We start from the raw sequence: 10,295 nt of genomic DNA on the forward strand, positions 1-10,295 counted from the left end.
CTCTTATAGTGTGGGATTGTTGCCTTGTGCAGAATGAATGCACCATTGGCTCCTTGTTGACAATCCTCTCTCTCTCTAGCTCAAGTTCCTTCTTTTTCTAATAGGCTGCTTCTTGCTGTTAATGGTAGTTAATGTCTTTTACGGCCACTAACGGCCCTAATAGTCATGTTGCCAACTCTATGGACCATAACAGCTAGTCCTCTCTCTTTCTCACATAAAAATGTATCATTAAGGTACAAGCAACACGTAGGCCAATTGGTAAGAGCTACATTGCACCAACACCAAGAGGTACAACATGGCTCTAAGCTAATTGAAATCTTGCATTTATGGCATGTTGATAAGAGAAATTCTATAGGATCTACGTTTCATTGGTCGAAAAAGAGGCTAGTGCTACATCATGGCTTTACTTATTGGATAGCACTGCTAAAATGCTACTAAAATGGCCATTTTTGTTAGTGCTAGCGGGCGCTTTCCAAGATTTCAAAAACCCCACTCCTCCCACTCAATTGCAATGCAAGCAAGTGCGAGTGGTGGGTATTTCATCCTAATTGATCTTGACTACTACCTGATTCACATCTAATTTCAAAAGCCAAAAGTAATCTTATATAACGTGTAGTATTGACCCCCAATGCACCTCGATGCGACACAGCCCTAACAAGGGTATGCGAGTCGCATGAGGTTCTTTTTCAAACATTTTTGTAAAGCATAGCTTCGGAGTGGGTAGTCCATTTGTGGACCGTGGTTCATAATAGGTATGTGCGTGTGGACGGTGTGCGTGTGTGTAAGTCAATGACCTGCGGGGGGTCGCTTTCTGAAAATGACTCGTGAAGTTTGAACAATCCACTTCTAACTGAAAATATGTAGTCTGATCGGATTCAGATTAGGGTTTGATCTCTCTCTGTATGTGAGTCTTGGACATGGCGGGTCTCGATTAGGAAAATCTTGTCTCCCCCCCCCCCTCTCCCTCCAGCGGCGATTCTATTCAGGAATCCGGAGTGCTCTGTGCGCATCCATGGCTCGAGACGATGAAGCACCTTCAAAAGAGCATGAGAAGGATAAGGTCGCCGGCAACGGCGGCATGGCAGGATGGGCCGACAGCGTTGACCGCCTGCTAGACGCCTCGCCGCGCTTCGTCGTGGCACTGCGCGCGGCCTTCATCCGTTTCCAGACCACCGGGTCCAACCCAGCCATTCCTTCCTCGTCGCTGCTACCTGCCTTACAGTTCTTTCTCCAGGTTCCGTCTCTTCACCTCAGGTTCTCTCTCTTTTTTTTTTGGGTGCTCCTTGCTTGCTTCTTTCCGTGAATGTCTTTTATTCAGCGGTTAGGATGCATCATCACCTCAAGGTGTGGGAAGGAGGCCCAATTGTTGTGAGTCTGAACATCGTTGCATAGATCTGGATGGGAATTTTGTTGTGCCATGATAAGTTAATTATCGTTACAAAGCATTGAAAGGATCACCCACCAACTGTGGATAAATTTGTTGTACCTGTAAGTCTAACGTTATTGTATGTAAATCTAGCGTTGTTGCAAGGCATTGACCTGTTGTGGATATCGATGTTGTGAAGTGCATATCATAGTCATTGTCATCAAAACGTATTGAAAGCAGGACCACTAATGAATTAAGTTCCTTCCAGAAAATGTTTTTGTTCGATTTCAGTAGATGCTTGAATCCTGCAGATTGGATCGCAATGCTACAATGGTTTTAGCTCTTTTATGATTAATCGATTTGGCAGGAACAACTAAAGTAGTTTGGCCTTGAGCTGTTTAACTTGGTGAATGTGCTTGTGTCTTGATCTGCAGTGTAGAATATGTTTGGAAGTTGTGGCTTGTTTGAAGAGGTGCTATCTGCAAATGCTGTTAAGCTATAGAATGATGATGAGATAGTGTGCGGATGAAAGCTTGAATCAATCTTGCAATTTCTCAGATTGAAGTTTGTCATTTGGTGCATGCAATCATAATATTTTCAGCATGTCAAGGTGATTTTTTATTGAAGAGTGCTCATGTGGACTATATATTGCTTAGACCAATTCCTTTTGAAACTTCAATATCACAGAGATTCACTGAAGAGATGGGTCCCAAAGCAGGGAAGCTGTTTTTAAGGCAAATTACAAGAGAGGATCTGGATGCATTATCACAGCAAGACTCTGTAGACATTGAGCAGCCACTTAATATTGAAGATTTCGGCAAGATTGCAAGGAAGGCATTGACACGTGTGGCAATGGACCGAGGAAAGCGGTTGGGATTGTTTGTATTGGGTGGCATTGTGATTACCCACGTAGCAAAGGGCATAACAAAGAGGCTTCCATTTGTCGGGCCTGCTGTTGGTGTCCTCTTGGACACCTTTGTACCAACTGCAATCGTGGGGCCAGCTGTTGGTGTTGCTGGAGCAATGTACATGTGAAAGTAATTGTGGACATGTATTTTCCAGTACAGATGCATTACCTACTGCTCGCTGTAAGATCATTTGTTTTATGATAGTGTACATGTGAAAGGGCTTGGAGAAATGTTGAGCAGCTTGCCAGGTTTATTGGGGCTTATTGTTCATGAGCAGAGTTGTTGGTGGCTCCCAGAAAATGGATCGCTACTCTGGCTCCAAGGTCATCATCAATTTAAATGCACATCAGTATGGCAGGTTGACCATTATGAGCCACGCTTTTCTCCTTGATGTCTCTTGACTTCTTTGTACCTATTGTTCAAGGGAGGTCACATTCTTTATCTATATGCTTCCGCTAACAGAAATGGATTAAAGTTGTTTGTCAGAAAAGTGTTCTGTGCAACTCATGCTAGCCTTTACTGTAGGACAGAAGAGGTGTGTGGGATGTGAATCCTTTTGTGTTGTATGTTTGTGAGTTGGGTGCTCTTTATTAAGGTGCATGTAATCTGTTGCAGAACATACTTATATTTCCAGACAGTGTACTTTGATTAAATTGCCTGTCGTGCCAAACCTCTCCAAATGATCCCAAGGCCAAAAGGTACAGCAGTGGGAGAGCAGGCAAACAATAGATTGAGGATTTCCTTTGAGTTTATTTGAACTGTTGAACAAGTTAGTTTGCTTAGGATAAGCCAGCATGTACATGTGGTTTAGATTGAAGAGGTGAGGATTGTGTGACATACTGATTCTTATTGTGATGGGAGAGAGAGTTTTGTTTAAAGAATGCTTGTTAAGGTCAAGATCAAGTGAGAAAGGAATAGATGAGGAATGTTCCTTTAGGCTAGCATAGCTTTTGGAAGAGAATAGATAGAGATGGGTTGGAACTTTTAAGATGTTGGGGCATGGGTTTTTGTGATTTTCAAAGTTGGGACCTATTTTTGGATAAGCTTGTCACTATATAACATTGGAATTTACTAGCAGGAGCAAGGGGAACAATGGTTGAATCTTAGAGCAACCTGACAGGCTTGCAAATATGATGACTTGACCCAATGGATGGAAGGATGGCCCAACATGCGGGGAGGTAAGTTGGAGAGGACCATCAGACACACTTCATGAGCACTAATTACATGCCTCCATGGGCATAGGCACCAATCAAAACCAGTCCTCCATCTAGCTCAAGAGCATCTCATACAACACTCCGCATCTAGCTCAAGAGCAAGGGGAACAATGGTTGAATCTTAAAGCAACTTGACAAGCTTGCAAGTATGATGACTTGACCCAGTGGATGGAAGGAGGGCCCAACATCTGGGGAGGTAAGTTGGAGAGGACCATCAGACACACTTCATGAGCACTAATTACATGACTCCATGGGCATAGGCACCAATCAAAACCAGTCCTCCCCGTCTAGCTCGAGCATTCATGCAACACTCTACATCTAGCTCAAGAGCATCTCATACAACACTTGGATACTAAACTGTAGAAGACAGCAATTAACCTTCATGCACAGGTACTGCACAAAAGAGAGCTTGTGTCAATCAATGTAAATGATAGGCCATAGATTCATGAAGCTTTGTACATGGTATTATGACAAGAAAAAGCTCTTATTCATCAGAATATATGTCGGCATGACGTGAGGCATGTATGGGAGTTTCGAGGCAAGAGTATGTTATAAATAGCACTGTATATACTGAATCCTTTCACGTGCTTAATTCCAATTATACTCTTGCCTTTGGAATACCTGTGCTTGCAGTTCTTGAACATGGGTGCTTCATGCTTGATTACATGGGTTTAAAATGATGTATATGCTGCCCAAAGTTGCAAGCAAAACTACCATGTAGGCTACCGACAAAGCTAGCACAAATTGTAGTGAGGGTCTGCAGAAGCCACACCTTACTAATCATATGTGGATCTCCAAGCTCTTCATCTGGAGCTCTCAAGCAGCTGGCCATCATACCTAGTACACAAGGAAGAGAAATACAAAACTACCATATAGGCTACAAATTGTAGTGAGGGTCAATGTAGAAACCACAAATTCCAGGCTCGGCATCTGGATCTCTGAGACAGCTGGCCATTGTACCTAATACACAAGAAAGAGAAATAAAGAAAAGTGATGATCAAGAATTCCACCTACCTCTTGTTTTTCCTTGATGCTGTCACATGATGTATATTTATAGCATGCTATAAATACCTACAACTGTGTGTATTTATAACATGCTAGGCTCCTCAAAGTCTGCAACAAAACCTATGGAATGCTGAAACAATGCGACCTTTGCTTAAGCACGTATACCTTTCCCCTTCCTTCAAGCTACAATACAATTGAACACAAAAGGATGGCACATGCAGTCTTAGCTTCTCATATCCTCTCTTGTCCAAATGTGTAGGACAATATGATTAGATACTTTAGAAGCCTTTTTAAATCAAGATTTTGCCAGACAAGGTTAGTATTGTTGCAAAGCTTGAGATACTATATGCTACTAACTTTTTTAAATGTACAAGGCAACTATGCTAGGCATGCTATGAATGAATACAAGAGTTATGTATGCATAGAAAGTTTGTCACTACTCGAGAAGGCTATTAAGACCGGTGCAAATATGGCCATGTCATGACAATTGGTGTTATCATCACAATCCAATAGTACAAGGTAGTCTTTAAACTTGTTTTTTTTGACTTTTTAGTGGTAAACTTTAGAGTGTGTATGACTTTTGACTACAACATCTATACTTGAGACATGTTTTAATGAGAATCATGGTTATGTAGTTGAAAGCCACTAATAGCCAAAATGGGTATTGCACTCATCAATGCATGTGCTATAAGGCATAGAAACAAATTATAGAGCTTTGCTACTAAGTGACGAATACCCTATAAATGGTGCTTGTTTCTAGCATGCTTAAAATTGTTCCTATTATAGCATTAAATGAATTTATTTCCTTTGCGATGACATCCCATCTAGCAAAAATTTAAAATGTATGTGTCTTAAGAGTGTGAAGCTTGTAACAAACAGAAAGATCTTTTATAGCCCTTTAGAATAGGTTGTAAGTAGTTACTTTGCATGCCAAGTCCACTTTGTGAAGCACAATCTTTCTAAACGCCTTATTCAAAATCAAGTTAAGCATTTGGGCTCTGGCTAGTAGGCTTGTGAATGTTCTTGTAGAGTTCAAGAATTCCATAGCATGTCTTTCAAAAGGGTGTTATTATTGGCAAATGTTGATGCTATCATTATTGGCAAATGTTAATGTTTTAGTCCACATGGATTTGAACATGGTTTTGTTTATTTAGTCTTCTCTTGAAAGTTGAGATTGCAATTGTTGAGGTAGAAATATTATTTAAAAAATTAATTGGTCAATGCTAAAGTAGGATGCATTGTACGATATCTTAACATCACAAGCACACGTTGAAAATATGAAAGTGTAGGCATTATATCTCAACACCATTGGTCAATGCTAAAGTAGGATGCATTGTATGATATCTTAACATCGCAAGCATATCTAATTTGAGCTACATATTGAAAACATGAAAGGGTAGGCATTATATCTTAACACCAAGTGTCCCAATTAAGGTAATGCTATCCAAAATCTTATAGGGAGGATTTAGTCAAGCATTCAAAGTTCATGTTCCCAAAGGCTAACATTAGAGATTCTCTTTTTTGTTACTCCCACACACCCAAGTGCCCACAAGGGGGAGCATCTCCCCTTCAAATATAAGCCATGAAACAATGTATGCATTTCCTATGGACACCAAGGAGTGAATAGGGGAGCTTGATTGCAATTAAGATCCTTTTCCCCCAACCACTCGTCAGGGAATAGGGTTTACTCAAGTGTTCAAAGGACGAGAGCCTTGACCACACAGGCACTCCATGTGAACATAGGTGTCCCTACCCATGATGCACCTTGTGGGGCTTGCGCCCACAACCTCTAGGTAAGGAATTACAAGCTTTACCACCACTAGGCCATCACTTTGAGGACCCAATCTTAGATTATTTGGATCTAAAATGTTGTTGTTCAATGGGATTTTCAGTTGCGAGGAAAGTTGAGCAACACTTTATTCATAGCTAGCTATACCTAATATGACAAGTAGTAGGCCACTATTGTTTCTTTTTTATTTCACATTGAAGCACCATGAGACTCTCTAGTAGGGAGGGTAGTGTTGGCTAACTAGGTTCTACTTGCCACTGTGTGGTCTCCATAACTTCTTGTTGGTGGGCCTTCTCCAAGTCATGCATTAGCCAAATTAAGCACTTCATCAAGAATCTCAGTTGGTCAAGTGGAGATGAAAGTCAAATGAGGGCTAACATAGAATGGGATTTTATCATTCAACCTATATCTAAGGGTGGCTTGAAGATTGTAAACGCAAATTATTAGAATAGAGCAATGTTAGTGAAGTTGATTGCAAGGGGCCTTCTTCTAAGAGATGAGCCGTGGAAAAACTCATTATTGTGGAGACTAAAGACTATTGTTCCTATTGATGGAGGACAATTGCAATCTAGCATTGACTAGACTTCTTAATAGACCTGAGCTACAAGGCTTGGGAAGAGTTTTGACATTAGATCTATTGTTGCCATCATCCAACCTTGGAGATAAGTGTTTGCGAGATTGCTAAAGCCACCGGTAAAGAGATAGTTATCTTGGATAGAGAGAGGCTATGATACCAGAGAGGGAGGATGCACTTATTTTCTGGAAGGTATTATTTGCAAATCACCTATGTAGTGGAGGAATAGTTTGCCTTTCTAGAGCTATTAGCACAATTGCATAGATAGAGGCTTTGTAGTCTAAGGGAGGCAGTCCTTGCTAGAGCGGCATCTTGATACTATAGATACCTCTCAGTAATGGATTGGGCTTTCTACCATGGGAAAAGGTCTTCTCACAATGATAGCAAACTAGTAGAGATGTTCTCGACATAGGATTAGGGTTGTGGCTCATTTTAATAGGTATGTAGACTTGTACCTTGCAATATGCATGATGGATGGCTGAGCATATTGTTTAGTTAGGAGTCATCCTTTTCAAAGATTATAATGGGGCCTTGGGATTGGCTTTGAAGGGATCCCTTTGTAGAGGCACCCATGGATGTCCCCTTCTTTGGGTATACCACTAGATTGGGAGAAGGATATAGATGAGTAGGATTAGAGTGATGCTAGTGTCATAGCTTTATATATTTGGTCAACAAGACGTATATGCTTCGTACGTCCTCTCCAAGATTTGGATAGTAATTTTCCACATGGGAATAGCTAGAGGATATAATTTTTTTTAAATGTATTTATTAAAAGACTTGTTTGGTCTTTGGGGGAAAAAAAGCCTTTTGTTTTTATCTCAAGGCATGTTGAAGCGTACACTATGGAAAGCAAATATGATTTTTTGTTTCACGTCTTGCATAACATATAAGTTTACTTTTGTTCTACAAATTAGGATGGGGTGATTTATTTTAAATTTTATTTATGTAGATTAAAAAACAAGAATGGGCTTCTTGTCACTTTCTATTAATTTGTTATTATAGTTATTATAGTGCACTTATAATATTACTTGCCAAATCTAAGGATATCTTTTCATAAACACACAAATCTATCCACTCCCAAATTTCTAAGCTACAAGTCTTGATGTCTTGAGTGTTTGGACATTTTACTCTTTATCTTAATAAGAGATCACTTTAATCCTCACTTCCTTGGATGCTTTGATAGGACCAAAGCCATTCTTTTGAATCTTGTTTTAGAAGAAGTAAATCAAGGCTCCCACCATTGATCTAATGGTAGTTGTGTGAACATTGATTTTTCAAAAATGAACCAAATCAAAACTAACTTCATGCCTCGATACAACTGATAGAAACCATCATTTACCTTGCTTTTTGTCCTTGCTTCGTTGCTAAGTTTCAACTATGTTGCTCCCTATGAATCTTCCTTCCCTTATCATTTTCATTATCATCATAACAAAATAAGTCTATCTAAAGCAATGCCCAAAAGACAAAACACATGGGATATGTGAAAAATCCTCCTACTATAAGCTATGGGAAATAGGGAAAAATAAATATTCATGCTACATATTGCTATTCTGAATTTTCAACCTATATCTTTGAACACATGAATCAATATCGGATGCATACACTTGTCTACAATGACTATATGCTTGAAGTATATGAAGAACCCTCATTAGGGTGACTTTGGGGTAGCATAAAGGAGGTATTTTACTATAGCTCATAATAGTAAAACATGGCTGAATTCATATAAATTAGGCTCATACATGGATTTCTTAGATTCAGAGCTTACCGTCGCTTAGTATCATGGTAGCAACTACTTGCTACATGTTTTCTTGGATTAGAGATGAGATTTGAAGCTTTTGTGGTTGCATAAAGCCTATATACAACAAGGTATTGTTCTACACCAAGGTTATCTCTAAAAGGTAGGGCTCGAGTGGAAGCACACAAGTAGAAGCAAGAGCGAAGCATGAGCTATGGCAAATCGAGCAAGAGAGTAAGAGGGAGAGACATTGTATGTGGGAAGTCCAACAGTCACAGTGTGTGACTTGCCTTCCCTTATTCAAAAGTCACTGAAAAAATAAAGAATGGGTGATAGTGCAACATTGAAATGAAGGTGAAATTTGAGCTATTTCAAGCCCAAATTAGTCCCAAAAGCATAACCATACCATCCAAGCACCAAAATAACATCCCTAAAGTATCAAACATATATTATGGAATTTATGTTTGCTATCTAAACCAGAATTGTTATGTTCTGTGTGAAACAGAGAAAATAAAACTTCCCGAAACTAACTTTTTGAGTGTCCAACTCTATAGCTCTTGATGCACTCTTCGTTTCTAGCTATAGAACGCCTAAATTTGATATCATGTGCAAAAGTTATGGGTCAAAATACGATAGTGTTGTCAAGCTATTCACAACTTCTACAACATGCTATGTATTCACTCAAAGTGGATAAAATAGTTGCTTCTTAGCTCAATAAGCACTCAATGAGGCTAAGCTATGCCTTGAGAAGCTTCTTAATAAGCATGGAGTAAGCTAGGACAAGTCAGAGGAAGCAAAGACTTGATGTATGCCTTGAGAGAAAGAAACAATGGTTGCCATGAAACCTTAAGTTGAAGCTTTGAATCCAAGCTAAAGCAAAGGATGAAGAAGCTCCTCGAATGGTTGGCTCTGATACCAGTTGAAAGATAGAGCCTTGACTAGAAGCAATAGCAAAGTAAGAGCTATGGCGAGAATGAAGGAAGAGAACAAGAGAGACAGAGACATCGTATGTGGAAAATGTGGAAACTCCAATAGTCACAATGTGTGAGCAACCTCCCCTTATCCAAATGTAACTAAAAGAATAAAGAATGAAGTGACACTGATGGGCACTTGCCACCTGTAGTATACAGGTGTGCGGGTATTGTCAATGTAATGAATACACTGGTAGTTAGGCACAAGCATATTTAACCCCAACAATCTCCAAGTTCTCATCTCAAAGCTTTTGTGCAATCATTCCAACACATGATATTACACTTGTACAGTGAGTGCATATATTGGATTTTCTTTGATGTGCATCATAGGAATCAAAGGGCTTTGTGATAGCTTCAAACATAGTTTCTTTGTTCTCAAATTGATATCTTCTTTTCTTATTCTTTTCAAATCATATTCTCTCCATCATCTCTTAAATTACCACAATTAAGGTCTTTGACTTAATATCCCCTTAACATTGCATTAAGGATAGGACCCTCCTCTCTCTACCTTTGACTCCTATTTCAATGGCATAATCTAGATGTTATTTCAAGTCAAAAGGGAGATTTTTCCATTTGAAATAATTTTCAAATTTCATGGCATGTTTTATTCAACTTTCTTTTATATTCTTCAATAGTGCATGGTAGAATTAAATAACAATTTTCATCATTTTGTTGTGAGGTGATTTATATGTATGATCATGGTAAATGGACTTATCCCATTTCCTTCAACCAT

General features: G+C 39.4%; 1 protein-coding gene across 1 annotated transcript; it reads left to right on the top strand.

Annotated features, from left to right (window-relative positions):
• Positions 1–763: 763 nt before the first annotated feature.
• On the top strand, positions 764–2,764 carry LOC148017046 (uncharacterized). The gene is made up of 2 exons (XM_087663080.1): positions 764–1,234; positions 2,054–2,764. The coding sequence occupies exons 1-2, from the start codon at positions 1,013–1,015 to the stop codon at positions 2,399–2,401; spliced, it is 570 nt and encodes a 189-aa protein (XP_087519206.1). The 5' UTR covers positions 764–1,012; the 3' UTR covers positions 2,402–2,764.
• The last annotated feature ends 7,531 nt before the right edge of the window (positions 2,765–10,295 follow it).

The sequence above is a fragment of the Lygodium microphyllum genome, chromosome 22, assembly GCF_053477565.2.
Source record: "Lygodium microphyllum isolate KBCC chromosome 22, Lygodium_microphyllum_v1.1.10, whole genome shotgun sequence".
NCBI classification, from domain to species: domain Eukaryota; kingdom Viridiplantae; phylum Streptophyta; class Polypodiopsida; order Schizaeales; family Lygodiaceae; genus Lygodium; species Lygodium microphyllum.

Excerpts from the sequence above, each read along its gene's own strand:
- LOC148017046 (XM_087663080.1), top strand. The coding sequence starts at position 1,013 with ATGGCTCGAGACGATGAAGCACCTTCAAAAGAGCATGAGAAGGATAAG. Across the intron at positions 1,235-2,053 it reads CCTTACAGTTCTTTCTCCAG|AGATTCACTGAAGAGATGGG; the intron begins GTTCCGTCTCTT and ends TCAATATCACAG.